Source organism: Myxine glutinosa, chromosome 2 (genome assembly GCF_964187855.1).
Source record: "Myxine glutinosa chromosome 2, kmMyxGlut1.1, whole genome shotgun sequence".
NCBI lineage: Eukaryota > Metazoa > Chordata > Myxini > Myxiniformes > Myxinidae > Myxine > Myxine glutinosa.
In genome coordinates this window covers 11504225-11524378 of record NC_136262.1, presented here as the reverse complement: position 1 = coordinate 11524378, position 20154 = coordinate 11504225, and the positions used below count along the sequence as shown (strand labels likewise).

General features: G+C 43.4%; 1 protein-coding gene across 3 annotated transcripts in view; it reads left to right on the top strand.

Annotated features, from left to right (window-relative positions):
* Nucleotides 1-20154, top strand: part of LOC137422041 (FH1/FH2 domain-containing protein 3) — a 375404-nt gene that overhangs the window by 342398 nt on the left and 12852 nt on the right. For all 3 annotated transcript variants that reach the window (XM_078772994.1, XM_078772993.1, XM_068108729.2), the window contains 4 exons: nt 10570-10689; nt 13790-13951; nt 17476-17666; nt 19547-19739. In XM_078772994.1, the coding sequence (XP_078629120.1) occupies nt 10570-10689; nt 13790-13951; nt 17476-17666; nt 19547-19739 (666 nt within the window). The remainder of the gene's footprint in view (nt 1-10569; nt 10690-13789; nt 13952-17475; nt 17667-19546; nt 19740-20154) is intronic.

The following is a 20154-nucleotide window of genomic DNA, read 5'->3' as shown; positions in this document are numbered from 1 at the left end:
TCACAAATGTCAAATCAGAATTTTACCGTTTCGTTGAATATATGCAGTGCAGGTGAATGTGCCGTTCATCACGTTTCTGAGTTAAGTATGATGACATTCAGGAAGAAGAAGAAAAAGCTTTACCACCAACTTCGACTGCTTCCGGAATTGTTTGATTTATTTGTGTTCAAATGTCTGGTGATTGTTTTGTATTTATTTATGCGAATGTGTACTTGTATATAACTGTCATTGATCAAAAAAGTTTAGGCCCTATCGAGCGATTTAAAAAACAAAACAAAAAAACTAATTTTATTTATTTATTTATTTGTTGCCTAAAACACTCCCAGGCCCTCACTGATGAACCTCTGAAAGTTTGACGAAGATCCGTTCAGCCATCTCTGAGAAAAATGGCGGCATACAGACACACAGAAAGTGTGTCTGTATGCACCGACACACAGACACACATACAGACACTCTCTTATATACAGACTTGGCATTTAATATGGATTTTTTTTTTTCTTGACGGGTTTACTTTATGAACTCAGTATATCAATCTGGTGAGTTTCTTTTACCCTTCGGTGATGTCTTTGTTGAAAGAACCATGCCACTGATTGTCTTTCGCATTAAGAAGTCAATAACAGGATTATATCACAGGTGGCGTGACAAAATGTAAGGACAGGTACATTTGACGATTGGCTTCACAATCGGGTATATAAGGGTTGTTGCATTCTGTATTCGTGGAAAACAACTGCTGCACGTCTACAAAAGTTATTGCCGCTTCCTCTGGAGATGGTCCGTCAACTTGACAATGCTGTTTGTCATGGAGTGGTGGCTTTACGAAATTCTGGCATGAAACAACGTGCTATTGCTCGGCAGTATGGCATCACTCAAGGTCAGGTGTCAAAGATCCTGAAACTAAATGCTCAGAGGGGTGTCCCTACTCCAATACCGAGGCCAGGACGTCCACGCAGAACCACAAGGAGAGATGATCGCCAGCTGCACCGGTTAGTCTGCAATGGCCGTACCAAGTCAGCTAATCGGCTTAGGGCTGAGTGGCAGCAACTGACAAATGTGCCTGTATCCAGAAGGCTAGTCAACCAACGACTGGTTCAAGCAGGCTATCGTGCCAGGCATCCCCTGAGAAAGCCACGCCTGACCAGACAACACAGCCAGCACCGATTGCAGTGGGCCAGAGAGCACCGTCAATGGCAGCCAGGACACTGGAATCACGTGACCTTCAGTGACGAGTCTAGATTTCTGGTCTATCGTCAAGATGGCCGCGTCCGAGTGCGCAGACAAGTGCATGAAGCCCACAACGAAGATTGTATAGTGCCAAGAGTCCAAGCTGGAGGTGGTGGGGTGACCGTTTGGGCTGCTTTTCATGCAGGGGGCAAAACTGACCTGGTTGTTCTGAATGGAAACCTGAACCAGTTCAAGTACAGGGTCATTCTGGAAGAAACATTGCTTCCATTTGCTCGTGCAGCCTTTCGAGGAAACTTTGTCTTCCAAGATGACAATGCACGGCCTCATCGTGCTCGCATGATCCAACACTTTCTTGCTGACTGTGGTGTAGAGCATATGGAGTGGCCTGCCATGTCCTCGGATATGAATCCGATAGAGAACTTGTGGGCAGAATTAACGCATCAAATCGACAACTTGGACCAGCAGCCTACCTCTGTGCGTGAATTGCAGCAGACTATTATCACTGCATGGCAAGCGATTCCTGTCCAAACCTTGGCAAATCTCGTGAACAGCATGCCTCGACGTGTACGTGCGCTCCTGAATGCTCGTGGGGGTTACACGAAGTACTGAACTGCAATTTTACTGTCCGTAATCCCAGTCATAATTTAGCTTTTGTTTTTGTTGAAATTTTTTTTGGCTAATGTGCAAAATAAAGAGATACTTCTGGAAAACGTAAAGAAGTTTAACACAGTACTGTCCATGAATTGAGTTCGATATCAGTTCACATCACTTTCAAGGATCAATTTATTTGCTTCGATATGTCAAATGTGGTTTTTGTTTCTTTTAAAGGTCACATTAACAAAATCTAGAATAATTTCAACATAATTCCAATGAACTTTTGGTTCCAAGTCATCTTGAAAAGTAAGTTCACCCCCACAAAAAAAGTATTCCACATTAAATGCCAAGTCTGTAGTAGAAGATGTAAGAGCGATTGTTCAATGTTGAAATCTTGTGTAATGATGTTGTCCACAGGTTGGCACAAGTCTAGAGGTATTTACACTTACCTCCAAGCTTTCTTTCCTGGGTTTGAATCCCGGACCGGCTATAAACTGTCATCCCGGTGTTTCGCAGGCAGGGAAAGGCCATTCCTCGGATCGACGGTATATCGGGTGTCCCATCTATGAGCATTAGTTGGTGGACCTCAAATATCCGCACTGTGTCCTTCCTGAAGAGTAGGCACCCTGAACAAATTACAAATTTCTGCACACTCAGTTAAGTGTCCTTCATTGAAGCGATGACCCGTCTCGGATTGTAACCATAGCCAGGAAATTGGTTTGGCAGAACCGACGATCTGCACAGAGAATAGAGCACAAGACAAGGAGAGATGTTGTCTCTCCTGAACAAGTTCTACAGGAAGTGCCATCATTGCTGATCAGATCCTTCTTGGCAAAACCAATGTGGCGACTGATGTACGGTAGTCACGTGTGTTGTGAAACAGGCATATCACTAAATTCCTTGTGAAGAACATCAAGCCAGCTGAAATCCACAAGAGACTGTCTGCACAATTTGGTGATTCACGTTTTTCATGTCGTTTTGGTGTAAACAGTGCAGGAAATTCAAAAATGTCTGTGAATGATAAGTCATAACTTTGAGCATTCTCAATGCAACAAACCGCTGTCATCCAAGGAAAACACTTCATTTTGGAAAATCGCTGGATTACTGTGTGTGAAATTACAGAAAATAATTGGATGTCAGTGTTGGAGGTATGGAAACTATCATTCATTTTCATTTTAAATTCGATAAGGTTAGAGCAAAGTGGGTACCAAACTGGACAACTGGACAACCCTCCCATCCACTTTCTGAATAATCCTCTCCAAGAAGTTCTGTCACTCAAGCTTTTGGGTCTCACTATCTGCCATGATCTTTCCTGGGAAAACCACATTTCCAAGCTGGCCTCCAAAGCCAGTCGCCAACTGGGCATCCTCCGTCGTGCGAAGTCCTTCCTTGGCACACCTGAGCTCCTCACCACATACAAGGCTTTCATCCGCAGCTCAATGGAATACTGCTCTCCCCTCTGGGCTGGTGCTCCTGCCTCACACCGAGCTCGTCTTCACGCTGTTGAAACCAAAGCATTCAGACTCATTGGAATCTCCCGCGATGAAGCTAACTCCAAGGGCCTCTCACTCACTCACCGCAGGCAGGTTGGTGGTCTTTCCGTCTTCTACCGACTCCTCTCTGGCTTTGCCCCCCCCCCCCCCCAGCTCTCTCTGGGCTCTGTCCCCCAAATATTCCTACAGGTCGCACAAGATCTGCCTGCAACCCTCTTCTGGTTAAACTGCCAAAATCAAGACTCTCTGCTCACCTTCACTCTTTCATTCCTCTTTTCTCCTGCCTCTGGAACAAACTCCCTCACTCTCTTCAATCCCACTCCACCCTCCAGGTCTTTAAAACAGCTGTTCACCCCATCTCTTGTCTTCCCCATCCAAAACCTTGATGTTTTCTACCCCCGCTAATTTCACCCCAATTCCACTTTTTTGAAATACCAACTTCTGTCCTGGAAGTCCTTGGTGTCCTTGTGTTTTATACTTCTCCCACCCCCCCCCCCCCCCCTTCCCACGCCTCCTCCCCTCAAGCCCTCTCGCTCCCACACATCTCCCTGCTCTCAAATGTTGTGTGCTCTCAAGTGTTTGTGTGCTTCCCCTTCTCTTGTCTTCCGCTCCCTCTTTTTATATATTTTGTTTGTCTGGTTGATTTGTTTGTGAAGTAAATGTCAGCTCTTTCACGAGCCTCGATTCAGTATACAAAAAAAAAAAAAAAAAAGAAAAAAAAAAGCGCCTTCAAATGTTATCAAAAGGTAACTCAACGACAGAGCTCCTGTTACACGACCAGCAGAAGGGATGTCATTTCTTGAAGAAGATTGTGGCATGAGGAGAGTACCTGAGTCTAACCAAGGCATGCAGGCATGGACTGGAGACATTCGTGGTTGGTTCCCATCACTGAAAATAAATCCAAGGTTCAGATATCCTCCTGGAAATCTTATGCCAATGGTGGTTTAGGCCTCAAACTGTTTCATCCCCATGGAATTTATTGAACGTAGGAAAATTCTCAATGCACATTACTGTCACTAGTGAGGTACCCGTGCTGTGCACGTGTGGACGGCCATAAGCAAACAGACAATGCAGAAACGGTGAATGCTAAAGCATGAAACCAATAAATTCCACATTCCTGTAGCACCTTCAGTCGCACGTCAGACATGGACAGCAAGTTCGTGAAGGAATTCCATGAAAAACGTACCCGTTCGTAAACAAACAGGTACGTGTGTTCCATTCCCAGTCAATGGCGAATCTGCATATGGCGATCCGCGAATTTCACGTTTAGAACGTAAAACCGTCACTGCATTTCGTCATTCACCCGAACTCGATATCTCTTTTTTCATTCCAAACAGCATAACTCCAATCACAAATTAAATAAAATTAATATAAAAAAATAAACTTTTAACAACATTCGTGACATAAACAAATATTTAAATCCTGATGTGAAGTTCCGTACGGTTGGGTGAATACAATTACGAATTCAAAATCGTAATTGGATTCACTCAATTCCAATCATACTTTAACAAAACGATTAACACGATTAACGTTCAACGATTTAACATTACGATTGAATGTCGGTTGTATTTGGATATTATCAAACCCGTGCATTGCCGTCGTCTGTCCACTTCCGCATTCGCGGCAGGGTCATAATTGTCATCAAAATCTAAACAGTATTTGTAGAATTTCAATAAAAGCCACCTCACTGTTCATATCGGTAAATATTATTCCATCGTGTTTGGAAAAACTGGAAAATTGGAAAATTGGAAAAACAATATAGCCTATTTTACTCCCAGGGCTCCCTGGAATACCCACCCAAAATACTGTTGCGATCGGTTCAGCCGTTTTTGCGGTACCTTCGAACGGACAGATGGACATTTGGTGAATTATAGTAAGATAACATTATGATTATTATTATTATTATTATTATTATTATTAAGTGAAATAAGCAATAATCAAACGATGGTCAGCTATGCTGTCTCAGGATGTCACATGCTCAACATCACATGATAATGCTCAACGTCACATGGTGAATAGCCAAATAGCAGAGATTGAAAGTTATAAATCATCCCTCGTACAATCAATATCTGTCATTGAACATCCGGGTGGAATTAAGTTTACGAATGATGAAGATGTCCAAGGAGATGCCTTGATATGGTTGTGTACCCGTTCCAATGATTTCTCGACATCAAGGCCCTACCACATCAATGGGACAATTGTGAAACTTGTAGCAGGGGGACATCTTGAGAAATAGCTTGTTTCAACGTCTCTTTACTTTGTTTTACCTGCAACGTGTTACAGGTCTACAAGAGCTCTGCATGGTTGTTGTTGTTGTGGTTGTTGTGGTTCTTGTTGGGAGTCGACTTTTGAAATGTTGACTATTGGTGGCGTGCTGAAGAGGAGGGGAGTGTCGTTGAAGCTGAAGGGAAAGGTGTATGCTGCATGTGTGAGAAGTGTTATGATTTATGGAAGCGAGACATGGGTAATGAACGTAGAGCAGCAACGAAGGCTGGAAAGGGTGGAAATGCGAATGGTTCGGTGGATGTGTGGAGTATCGTTGAGAGAGAGGAAGACAAATGATGAATTGCAAAAGATGATGGGAATAGAGCCTGTGATGGATGCTGTGAAGAGAAACGCATTGGTGGGACAGTTGTCGGACCCCACCCACATTTGTCGCTTGACTCCACCTACCATGGCCATATTATGCAGCCAAAATAGTATGGCCGCCATCTTAATTTTCTGGTGGGCATAACACATCAGGCTTGTACGCCTCTGATGGTTATATATTGCCCAGGTTTGTTGTGTCAGACTTCCATTGGCTTTGGTTGGGTCAATTTTACTGACACCAAGGGTATAGGAGCAAAGGTGATGCTTGTAACAGGAGTTCATGATTTCCTGATGGAGCAATTTGCACAAGCAATGTTAAAACAATGACGTCAGTGTAACCATTTTGGGGGTGGGGGGCATTTGTAGACGAGACTGGAATTGAGAACATGGAAAAAGGTTGGGGGAGATGAATGGAATGAAGAGGAAGGAAGGGAAGAAGTGTGTAAGGGGTGTAGAGGCGGAGGAGAAGTCAAACCTTCTCCATTTTGATTTTTATTGAAAGTATTTTATTTATTTTAATGTTGGTCAAAATGTTTATTATGGACGTTAGAAGCAAGGAAATAAATGAGCAAAAATTCGACGGGAGCGGAGAACATACTTACCTGTGAGTGAGAGAAGTTTGATCGAAGAGGATTAATTGGAGTATGAAAGATCCCTTATACTTTCCATACTTATTAATAGTACACTAGTAGATTAGAGCCCGATTGTGACCAACCTGTTCTGTTCATCTTCATCTTCGGGATTCCAAAGACATGGCATAAAGCACGTGTTGTGGTATTCCTCAAACCAGGAAAGGAGCTTACACACTCAAAGATTTGCAGACCAATATCACCGTTGTGCCATCTCTACAATCTGTACGAGCGTTTGATCCTCAACCGATTGACGCGTCTCGTGGAAGAAAATCTCATTCCAGAACAGACAAGGCGAGTCTTGTGTGGGCCAAGTCCTCAACCTCACCAACACATAGAGGATGTTTGTTTGCCAACTGGAGCTGTATTTGTCGACCTAACAGCAGCTTATGAGACAGTCCATCACTGATGACTATTGACGAAGGTCTACCAGATGCTGAGGGACAATCAACTCAAAAGGATTTTGGAATCACTTTCTTAGAATAAGAGATTCTATATCACACTTGATGGAAGACAGCCGATGATGTAGATGGAGGATTGGCCTGCCATGGAGCAGCGTACTCGCTCCTCGGCTGTTCAACATCTACACCAGAGACCACCTGATATCTCCAGGGCCCAGAAACCTTTTGTACATTGATGGCTGTTGCCATAGCTGTTGCAAGCCTATGAGTATGTAAAAATTAATGGTCATCTCACAGCTGCTTTGTCTAGACCGTTCTCATATTACAAGGTAAATCCGCTTCGTGCTAACCTGACCAAGACAAAATTCACCCTTTATCACTTAAGGAAGCACAACGCCAACAAGAGACTGATCATCATTTGGGACAGGAGAGGAGAGCATTGATGCATTGCATCGACCCAGTTTACCTGGATGTGACACTAGACCGAACTTTGTCTTATAAGGCGCAAGTAGAAAACACAACGGCTAAAGTGAATACTCACAATGATATCCTCAGAAAGCTTACTAAGTCGAAATGGGACGCTCATCCCTCCACCTTCGAGCACAGCACTAGCCCGATAACAGAACAGAAGAATATCCCTGCCATGTGTAAGAAAGATCTTCCCATGCTAATAAACTAGACCCTTCGCTGAATGATAGCTGCTGATCCATCACAGGGGTGCCTGAGACCAACGAATGTCAACAGCCTAACGTCCTTTCCGGCATTTCCCCTCCAAGTATCAGAAAAGCCACAGCAAGCAGAATGGAGTCACCTCCTGCGTAAACATACTGTGCATCGTCAAGAGTAGGCTAAAGTGAAAAAAGAATTCCATCGACTCTGCAAAACCCCTTGAAGATACCCCAAGGAAAACACAGCAGGACTTTGCACGACACACTTGAGGAAGCTCTCCAGATGCACCTCAAACCAGAACAACAACTGCCACAAGGTGGGAAGAACAGCTCTCGCTTATCTGGACATGACTAAACCGTCATAGAACTGGTGTCGAAGTTCCAAGGTAGTAATAGTCAAAAGGCGTCTCTCCACGGATCCCGACACATGTAACGAAAAACGTCATCAATCATCATTGATCTGATGAATGGGAAAAATGAAGAAGTTATGACATTCTGAATTACCCTCTTAAATCTTTTAATTATCATTAAAGGAAAGAAGGTAGAGCAATGTTTACTTGTGGTGTAAAGTACCTGCATCTTTTTTTTTTAAACAAGTCCAGTAGTGTTTCAATCGCACTCTTCCCTGAATAACGTCAAGCAGGCGGCCGACCAACATCCCAACCCACCTTCTCTTCTATTCCCATCAACCCTACCTAACCCAACCCTTTTACGTGGAGGTTACTGTGTTTCTTCCTCTTCTTCGTCTTTTCTCTTCGATCTTTCCTTTGCTTTTCGGCCAACTGTGGCCATACTGCTCCACTGTCAGTACATTACCTGTTTACCCTTTGTCACCTCACTGTTCCATGAGCCGAGATCTTACAGAGGAATAAACAGAAGTTTGTTTTCCTTCAGTTTTGGGAAAATGTTGGTTCTATGTAGACAAGTTCTACGTATGTAGACTAGCCCCCGCTTTAGTGGGGAAAATAGCCTTAAAACGATCATTCATTCATTCATTCATTCATTCATATGTAGACAAGGAGATGCTCATGTTAAAGTCGTCTTGTTTTCGGAATTTATTTCTTGCAGTTTGCATTACAATCGTGTTATTCCTCGCATAATAACTCAGGGTTATCTCTATAATCCAGCAATGCTGTTATATCCCTGCGCACGCGAAGCGAAGAGTGGGGTTAAACAATTGGTTCACTTCTGTCCATCCGTCGGTCCATCTGCACACGTCGGTTTCTGATCAAGGAACAACTTCATGTCAATTGAATTTTATATTTTGAACAAGAGTCGGAAACGAAGCTCCCGTTTCACAGAACTTTGGCTCTGAATTTGTCCCGATCGCACATGCACAGAGAGGTGTGGAATATTTTTTTTACTCTGTCTCCCTGTCTAGCAGTCCAAAAAATTGAAAATCATTCCAAACAGGAAATTTACTGTTTTTAAGGATGTTATAAATGACACAAACAACAGGCACAAATAACTAATTTAGCATGCTCAGTAGGGTGATGTAATTGACGCCGGGTAAAACGGCGGTAAATGCCATTATTAATTTATTTATACAACATTGTACAATCTTTATTTTATTCAAATTGAATTATCTACTTGAACACTGGAGAACACAAATCGTCTTGCTACCATTTCCAAAAACCTCTAGTTTTGCAGTACTTTGGCATGTTAAATAAGGTGGTGTATAAGACTGCTTCGATGGTGCTAAATTTCCGGATTTTCTTTATATGACCTTTAAAATCATCATTTTATTTCAATTCAATCATAATCTTTAACACTGTGCAGTGTAAGGTGTTCTACGAACTCTATAGTTTAGAAAAACAGCTCCTGAAACAAGGGGCCTTCATCAAGAATGATGAAATCAATCTTTGACTCCTCTCCACCTCCATGTGCCCTAAAAATGACCCTTTTCCTTCCTTGCTCCTTTATCTTCTCAGTCTTCTTTCACTTCCTACTCCATTGCTCTTACACTTCCCTTCCCTCCTTTTTTGACCTGTTATTTTTATGGCCTGTGTAAATATATTTTTAGCCGCGTCGCAGACGCTGGTCATAGAGTGCCCTCTGCTGTTGTTGTTGTTGTTCTTCTTCTTGTTCTTCTTCTTCTTGTTGTTCTTGCAGAGAAGACAAAACCTCAAAGCTCCACCCATTCTGGGAACCATAGCTCCACCCATTTTGGGAGAGGCTTCATATAAACAAATATCCACCATTTTATTAACTCGCATAGCTTTGAGGCCTGTTTTGTAGGCCCGTGGTGTCTTCCTCTCTCACACAGTTTTATTTCAAATCAAATTCGATATATCATTTCATTTTTCACAGTCGCTAACATAGTTTTAGACTCGGTTGAAAAAAAACGGGAAGAAAATCCGATTAAAGTTGCCCTTTATAGAACGAAATGAATTCTCAAAGGCCTGTAACTTCAAGTCCATTGAGATATATATTTTTTAAATCGCGGCATGGTCAGTCATACACCGCCAGAAATAACAGACGGGAAAATGCCGAGATATATATATTTTGTTTAAATCGCGGCATGGTCAGTCATACACCGCCCGAAATAACAGACGGGAAAATGCCGAGATATATTAAAAATTCGTCCATTTGATGACAATCGTCACGATGAAATATTTAATTTATACGTCGTCACAATAATGTGGAGAGAGGAGCATAGCTTCGTTCACGTGTCGCCACACACGGGAAATTGCCAAGATATATTTTTTTTAAATCGCGGCATGGTCAGTCATACACCGCCTGAAATAACAGACGGGAAAATGCCGAGATATATTAAAAATTCGTCGCCACACACGGGAAATTGCCGAGATATATTTTAACTTTGCACAAAAATAACATCAAGTAATCGAATCAATAGGAATGTCCTGTGCCTATAACATCGACGTTATAGGCACAGCTGCATCTAGGCATTGTGTAACATCGACGCGGCTTTTGTTTTAATTAAAACTTTTTGTACTTGTTATTAAATATTTACATAAATATTTTGATGTAAATATTTTTATGGCCTGTGCAGGAAATTGTGGAGCCTCTTGCTGATCTGAAGCAAGGCATGGAGCAGCTGGAGGAGAACAAAACGCTGCGCTGCATCCTCGCTACTCTTCTTGCAATTGGAAACTTCCTTAACACATCAAATGTGAGTCCTCAATATCTGCTGCACTTGATGACCATTAATTTTGCATTGACGTCGAATAACCTAACGGTGATCACTGCAAAGCAAAAAAAATCTCTTGTAACCACTTTAGCAGATGAAAAATATGAGTACACCGTTGTGCTGAAGACCCAACTACTCGTAGTGTAAAATAAATAAATTAAATATTTCCAGTCTTGGACTAGACCCAAAATTAGTGACAAATGCATGATACAATTACCAGTTAGAGTTAAAATGTGGGATCATTCAGCTTAATATCATCCAGGTTAACACCTTGTTACAAAACTGTTTCTAACACTGATAATTATAAATGTGGAATTGTAAACATTGAATCACATCTTGCACATTTAAAACCTCTGGCCAATCAACACTCTCACTCCTACTACTACTACGCCCTCTTCTTTAACGCCTCATTAATCCCATATTTATGTGGGGTTGGCCAATGGGAGAAGTTTGGCCAAAGTCTTTCACGAACCTGCTGCCCAGGTCTGACCTATGCCTAGCCCTGATGTAGGTTGGAATTTGGCAGGGTGTTGGCGATAACTTGCTCACTGCCCGTGAAAGACACTGGGATATTCAATGCCCACCAACGAAAGTCAGCAGAGAAATCCTGTGCTTAACACCCATCGGAGAGGCAGCACACTTTGTGATGCAACACCTTGCATATGAAGCTCCAATCCAACAGTTTATATATTTTTTATTGAGAATTAAACCCAGACTTGAGAGCTCAAAGTTCAGGCGAACTTAAACTACAGCAACCTGTGTACATACTGTAGGTACTTCCTCCTTCAGCTCGCAATTTAAACCACTAAACCTGACCTGATCGGCTTGCTTGGCATTGCAATGTGATCATCAATAATAAAAATAAATTAATAATCCACACACTATTTCTTTGTCTGTTAGTATTCCCATTTGGGTCCCTGGTTGATGATTTGGGAACTTCAGGTTCAAATCCTCTTAAGTCATAAACGATGTGTTTTTATCCAAATGTATACTAATGTCCTTATCGTTCTTGTAAGAGTAGTCGCTATTGGCTACTAATGTCCTTGTAATGGATGTAAGAGTAGTCATCATTGTCTACTGATGTATTTTCTTACATGTGATCTGCGTACAAGCACCTCCATGAGCCCTGAACCTCTTAAAAAAGAAATCCTTGAAAATATGAGCCATTTTGATTGACTTGAGACAGGTCCATATAAAAATGGCTCATCTCCCTGGGGTACTTCACAAATATATGATGTAACTCGAATGGCACTCCTCTCTCTGCCAGGTAGAGCAAATACCTCTGCCAGGCTGAACAGTTTACGTTTTGTGTCCCACCGATAGACCCAGGGGTGTCGAGAGGAGGGGTCAGGGGGATCGCCGCCTCGGGGCCCGGGGTCCGGTGAGGGGCCCGAGCTTCTCCTGTAATTTTTTTTATACAGCACAGTGAAACCCTTCATCAGTTCACCCTCACTTCCTCGTCGTTACATTTAAACCCAGAAGCTGATTTTGCTTTCCTTGCCAGGAACGAAACAACATTTACCGCAGATGCAGAAAATAGGGCAAAATGGAGAAGATTGTCATGGGGCCCGCAAGGCTAACCCCCGCTCTAGCAGGGAAAATGGCCTTAAAATGCCTGTTGTTTACCGCTGTTTGTTTGTACAGCTTCAAACTTTACAGAAAATGGTTGTTAACCAGAAATGTGTGTTACAAAGAAATAGGTTTGTTTCCTCTTTGTCCAAAAATTATTAACCATCTTCACACGTATTTTTCTTTGCCAATCTTATGGAGAAATAGTGTTCAACAGTCGAGGGTGCGAATTGACTCGATCACTGCAAGCGTCCCGCTATCTGCTTCATTTTCGAACATATGGATAAATAAAAGTGACCATTTGTTGTTGTTGGTTTTTAAGTTTTTGGTTTTCCATTAAAGAAAGTTCCTTAAAAAGTTATAAAAGTGAGAAAGGGTGGGGGTGGGGGCCCCGAGCTGGCTCTCGAGGCACCTGGATAGACCTGAACCAAAATATAATCGGCTTGTTCTTGTCACCTAACCAACTCGTCCACCAAGCTTTGTCATAATCCATCCACAACTTTTTGAAATGTCTTGCTATATATTGTTTTTGGCCCTATCTCTCAATGGTGAAGAATGTTGAAAAATTATAGTTAAAAAAAATTCTCGCTTCTGTATTCGGATCTTCACCCACATAAAACAATTCGTCCTCGTCGCCCATTCAACCTCTCCACCAGATTTCATCCAAATCCGTCAACAATTTTTCGAGCTGTCCTGCACACAAACAAACAAACAGACAGGGGTGAAAACATAACCTCTGCCACCGAATAGATCAATAGACTATTCCAAATTATGGAGATTTTCAAGTTGGAAGTGAAAAAGCCACGCCTAACGTACATGTAATGGTTTCTTTCAAAAAAAAAAAATTGCATCTGCGCTTTATCACTAAATTATACCATTGTTTGAAATATTCTTTCACCTGCCCTTGAAAAGAAAAAGACAATGGCTTCAGTGCTGAAAAAGCAAACATTTTAAGAGATGTATTGTATTTCAGAGAGACTGATTTGATGTATGATGTGTTGCGTAACCATATCATTAGGAAAATAGTCAGACGAGGAGCCATAAGTCTGCAGATAAATGTTGATTCATGAGCAATGAGATCCATGAGTTTGGGCAACAAAATGAATAGCACAATGAGGGCCTACTGTCGGCACAAACTCAAAGCGAGTAAGAAAGTATCATGATGGAAAGGACTCCTGAGTCCTGATAGAGCAGCCAAGCAATTTTCCACAAAGGAAAATCATCACCTGTATTCCTGAAGTCGCGTCGTGTAACTTAAAGTCCGTCTGATAAAGTTGTGATGACATCATGCATCGAGTGAAAATCTCAGCAAATCATTTCAAAGGAAGCTCGAACTTTTTTTTCAAAACCTTTTTTTTTTTCGAATTTTTTTTTTCCCGAAATTTCGGATTTTTTTTTTGGTTCGAATCTTTTTTTTTCATCGAATCTTTTTTCAAAGAAAGCATAATAAATGAATTTCTTTTCACGTTTGCTTTGAATGTTTGTCATGCACGACTGGTTTTGTTTCTGGTAGGCAAAAGGTTTTGAACTCACATACCTGGAAAAGGTCAGTGAGGTAAAGGATACTGCGCGTAAGCAGTCCTTGCTCCATCATCTTTGCACCATTGTTTTGGAGAAGTTTCCCAATTCCAGCGACCTTTATTCCGAGATTGGGGCTGTGACCCGCTCTGCGAAGGTACTTCCTGTTTGCCTCCACTCTACCTAACCTTATACCTGCAACTCTTTCTTTCAAGCTTACAATATAGGAACAAATTATGATCCATTGAGATACTTCTTTGTCATCGCTCCGGCTGTGTGGTCTGCTCTCTCTGTTTTCTTTTTTTTTTTACTTGTTGTCAGTCATATTTGATCCCGACATACATGTTTTTTTTGTTTTTGTTTGTTTTTTTGTATACAAGATCGAGGCTCGTGAAAGAGTGAACATTAATCACACAGAAAGACAAACCGACACAAAAACATATAACATCGGGAGCGGTAGACAAGATGGGGAGAGAGGGGGAAGGACACAAACACAACATCTGAGAGCAGGGACCGAGAGACATGGAGACATCGAGAGACCTGAGAGAGGGCGAGGGCTTTGGGGAGGGGGGCATGGGAAGGGGGGGGGTGGGAGAGGTATAAAACATATGGACACGGCCAGGACTTCCAGGAAAGAAGTTGGAATTTCAAACAAGGTGGATCTGGGGTGAATTTGCAGGGGTGGAAAAGATCAAGGTTTTGGATGGGTGAAGATAAGAGATGGTGGTGAACAGCTGTTTTAAAGACCTGGAGGGAGGAGTGGGATTGAAGGGAGTGAGGGAGTTTGTTCCAGAGGCGGGAGAAAAGAGGAATGAAAGAGTGAAGGTGAGCAGAGAGCCGAGATTTCGGCAGTTTAACCATCAGAGGGTTGCTGGCAGATCTTGTGCGACCTGTAGGAATATTTGGGGGACAGAGCACAGAGAGAGCTGGGGGTGCAAGGCCGGAGAGGAGTCGGTAGAAGACAGAAAGACCACCTACCTGCCTGCGGTGAGTGAGTGAAAGGCCCTCAGAGATAGCTTCATCGCGGGAGATTCCAATAATTCTGAAAGCTTTGGTTTCAACAGCGTGAAGCCGAGCTAGGTGTGAGGCAGGAGCACCGGCCCATAGGGGAGAACAGTATTCCATTGAGCTGCGGATGAAAGCCTTATATGTGGTGAGGAGCTCAGGTGTGCCGAGGAAGGACTTCGCACGACGGAGGATGCCCAGTCGGCGACTGGCTTTGGAGGCCAGCTTGGAAATGTGGTTTTCCCAAGAAAGATCATGGCAGATAGTGAGACCCAAAAGCTTGAGCGACAGAACTTCTTGGAGAGGATTGTTGAGAAAGTAGATGGGAGGGTTGTCCAGTCGATCTTTTCGGAGAGACATAGTAAGAGTGTGAGATTTGTCAGGATTGAAAGACATGTTCCACTTGTTTGACCAGTCTGTGATTTTGTCCAAGTCTTCAGAGAGTGAGGAGGCTGCAGACTGCCGATCTGAGGGAAGAGGAATGGAGCGGCAGAGAGTGGAGTCATCAGCAAAGAGATAGAGAGGATTTTCAAGAGAGTCAGATAGATCATTGATGAAGACCAGAAAAAGCACAGGGCCCAGAACACTGCCTTGGGGAACTCCAGCCTGAACAGGAAGAGGAGATGAGAGAACCCCATTCAGGGCCACACGTTGACGACAACTAGAGAGGAAGTCAGCCAGCCATGCGTGGAGATTTCCATGGATACCAAAGGAGGAGAGTTTGGTGAGCAGAGCGGGGTGCCAGACCGTATCGAAGGCACGTGATATGTCGAGGGAGACAGCTCTAATTTCCTGTTTTGCATTGAGGACCTCCATCCATTGTTGAGACAGCAGAAGCAGCATGTCCAGAGTAGAGTGACCTGGTCTGAAACCAAATTGATGCTCAGAGATCAAGCCATTGGAGAAGAGGAAAGATTTCATATACGAAGCAATGATGGATGCCATGACTTTGCTGATAATTGGGAGGTTTGGACTTCCTCTCTGGTCGTAGGCAACGTGTGGCCCTGAATGGGTTTCTCTCATCTCCTCTTCCTGTTCAGGCTGGAGTTCCCCAAGGTAGTGTTCTGGGCCCTGTGCTTTTTCTGGTCTTCATCAATGATCTCTCTGACTCTCTTGAAAATCCTCTCTATCTCTTTGCTGACGACTCTACTCCCTGTCGCTCCATTCCTCATCCCTCAGATCGGCAGTCTGCAGCCTCCTCACTCTCTGCAGACCTGGACAAAATCACAGACTGGGCAAACAAATGGAACATGTCTTTCAATCCTGATAAATCTCACACTCTTGCGATGTCTCTCCGAAAAGACCGACTGGAAAACCCTCCCATCCACTTTCTGAATAATCCTCTCCAAGAAGTTCTGTCACTCAAGCTTTTGGGTCTCACTATTTGCCATGATCTTTCCTGGGAAAACCACATTTCAAATCTGGCCTCCAAAGCCAGTCGCCGACTGGGCATCCTCCGTCGTGTGAAGTCCTTCCTTGGCACACCTGAGCTCCTCACCACATACAAGGCTTTCATCCGCAGCTCTATGGAATACTGCTCTCCCCTCTGGTCTGGTGCTCCTGCCTCACACCTAGCCCGTCTTCACGCTGTTGAAACCAAAGCGTTCAGAATCATTGGAATCTCCCGCGATGAAGCTAACTCCAAGGGCCTTTCACTCACTCACCGCAGGCAGGTTGGTGGTCTTTCCGTCTTCTACCGACTCCTCTCTGGCCTTGCCCCCCCCCAGCCCTCTCTGGGCTCTGTCCCCCAAATATTCCTACAGGTCGCACAAGATCTGCCTGCAACCCTCTTATGGTTAAACTGCCAAAATCAAGACTTTCTGCTCACCTTCACTCCTTCATTCCTCTTTTCTCCCGCCTCTGGAACAAACTCCCTCACTCTCTTCAATCCCACTCCACCCTCCAGGTCTTTAAAACAGCTGTTCACCACCATCTCTTATCCTCCCACATCCAAAACCTTGATCTTTTCTTCCCCCACTAATTTCGGTCCCCATGTGTTTGATACCTCTCCTCCCCCCCCCACCCTCCCCCTCCCACGCCTCCTGCCCCCAAGCCCTCTCCCTCCCACACTTCTCCCTGCTCTCAAATGTTGTGGTTGTGTGCTTCCCCTTCTCTCCCCATCTTGTCTTCCGCTCCCTCTTTTGTATATTTTGTTTGTCTGGTTGATTTGTTTGTGAAATAAATGTTAGCTCTTTCACGAGCCTCGATTCAGTATACAAACAAAAAAAAAAAAGGCTGATTGGTCTGTAGTTGCTAGGATCTGTTTTTGCACCTTTTTGTGCAAAGCGGTGATGTTGGCTGATTTCCAAGCAGATGGCAGTTGACCTTGAGCAAAAGAGAGGGTGAAGAGAACAGAGAGAGGGTGAGCTAGAGCGGCAGAGCAGGATTTTAGGACCCGTGGGCTGATGCTGTCGGGTCCAGTTGCAGAATCAGTGTCGAGGGTTTTTTTTTTTTGGTTTTCTTTGGTATACTGAATCGAGGCTCGTGAAAGAGCTGACAACCGCGAGGGAAAGACAGCACAGGGGGACCACGAGGGAAAGACAGCACAGGGGGACCACGACGGAAAGACAGCACAGGGGGACCACGATGGAAAGACAGCACAGGGGGAAGGTTGACAGTTGAGGGTTGACAGAAACTTTTCCACCTTTCCACCTGTTAATCTCTTTGTGTCACCAGGTGGACTTCGAACAGCTGCATGACAATCTTGGACAATTAGAGAGGAGGTGCCGTTCTTCATGGGACCACCTGAAGGTGATATCGCGGCACGAGAGCCGTGCTGTGCTGCGGCAGCGTGTTGCTGTGTTTTTGCGAGACTGTGCTGCACGGATCATCGTGTTGCAAACTGTTCACCGGCGGCTCTTAAACAGGTGCAGTGTACCAATGCAAAAGCCTGCACAGCTATTCCAGAACTTAAGCTGTGGTTACTCTGTTCTGTGAAAATGACTTCCGTGTTGGTTAAACCGGCACTGTTGCATTGTTCCTGTGCCCATCTAGGGCTGGCATATAGGAGTACAGTCATTCCCTCAGCCAATGATGCTACCCCGCAGGCTTGTGCTGGCATACAAAGGAATGACATGTACCCATGTGAATGAATGAATGAATGAATGAATGATCGTTTTAAGGCCATTTTTCCCTGCTAGAGCGGGGGTTAGCCTTGCGGGCCTCATGACAATCATGGTTCCCTGTTTGAGGCAATGTTTTTTTGTTTTTTTTTAATGCCCTTCTTGACGCCAACCCTTAGTCGCCTCTTATGATGCGCAGGGATACGGTGTACCTATTCTAAACCGGGGTACACACCGGGATCATTCATCCCAGCAAGCTGGTACCCAATTTGCTGACCTCAGAGGGATGACAGGCTGAGTCAACCCCCCTGGTGTTAATTCAGCGATCGACTTGGATTTGAACTCAGGATCCTCGGATCCCAAGCTGGCACCCAAACCACTAAGCCAACACCAGGCTTTGGGTGCATGATATCTGTTATCATCGTCATGTAATCGTCTATTTGATGCACAATTTGTTGACAATTGCAACATATCATTTCAGTCGGCATGTAACGCAGAGGTATAAATAAGCCTTCCGCTTGGAAATTGGAAACATTTTATAAAACAAGAATATGATTTGAAGATATCGTAAAACATGACAAATGAAAGTAGCCGTATTGTCAAGCTTACCAGACATTGCAGAATATTTACGTTTGCATCAGATTCTTTCTTTCAATGCAAGACAGAGGATATACTTGTAGGTCAATGACATTACAATCTTGCAATTTTTAAGCATTAGCAAAACAGCTATTGCTTGACAAACGAATAAGAAGAAGAATAACAATGATTTTTTTTTTTTTTTTTTACAGCATAGCCCGTAGTGCAATGCCATCTGGAAACAGTGTTTGTCTGTCCTTCCGGTATATGTATGTATGTATGTATGTATGTATGTATGTATGTATGTATGTACGTACGTATGTATGTCCCTTCCATTGGCATTTTGTGGGTTTATTCCCTTTAAAATTCGTTTTCTCTGCAAACGTTAGTCCAAAACGAAATTTTCACCATCGGAGTGCCTCCTCCTGTATAATATGTTAATGATAATTATGACATCATACGTCAAGTGGTACCGACACCATCTTGGAAAAGCCTTGCACCTCTATATTTCTGAAACTGCTCCATTGAAAAAATTGAAAGGTGGTTCATTGTAAAGTACTTCCCATAGCAAATAACATACGTAAATGATGATGCTATAGGTGCCTTCATTATGACGTCATAAATCATCAAGTAGAATGCTTGATCTGATCAGTATGAAATTTCTTGAGTGTGATCTAGGGATAAATTGGTCGAAAAAGAAAATTGATGACATCATAGGCCACGTGGTTCAGCAGCCATGTTTTTACGTGGTTCAGCAGCCATATTGCCTGTAGAGCAATGCCATCTGGAACAGTGTTTGCCTTGTCGTCCAGTGTATGTATGTATTTCCCTCACACATATCCACCAATCATAGCTGAGGATCTGGTCACATGACAGGGGGACAGAATATCCTGCACTCAGCAGATCCAAGCCCGGCTTCGCCGTTGTTGGACTGTTGGTCTTGTTTGTTTGTACAAATGCTGATGAAATGGTTGAAGCACAAAATATTGAGCCTAAAGTGGAGTCGTAGTGTGATGACAATGTGGAAGTGATCCTTGATGTCTCTTCGTGCTGCCCATGAGAAGCATACCACTTTATGAATACCTGTATTGTATCGTTTACATGACCAGGTTCCATGCATTTCTGCTCTATGCTGGCCACTCTCCCGCATCTGCACGTGAGTTCAGCGTAACGCGCCTGTGCCGTGTGGTTTCTGAGTTCGCACTCGAGTACAGGACAACCCGAGAGCGAATCCTGCAGCAGCAGCAGAAACGCGCGTCACATCGGGAACGCAATAAGACGCGGGGGAAAATGATCACGGATGTGAGTTTCCTTGTCTCTCAATTTCTGATTTCCTCATTTTCATCGTTCCCATATCATCCGTGCTAATTTTTGTCGTGAACAAATGAGATATTTACATTACTCATTGAAAATTAAATAATGCTGCATGTTTTGTTGTTCATTTTGAAGAGCTTCCATTGCTTCCCAGTTTTTCAGTTGCAACTCTCTTTAAAAGAATGAAAAAGGATGAATGTTGAGAGTTTTGTCATTTACTGGATTTTACGTTTGCCCGGCAGTATTATAAACAAGTTGGGCTGTTCACAAACTTTGTCGCTTCTTCTATATTTTATCTGCCAAATGACACGTAATTTTAGCCTTCATTTTCATGGGACAGACACTCCATCATTTCGCTCTTTGGCATTTATAAAGCATTAACTAGTGTGGTGGCATCAAACTC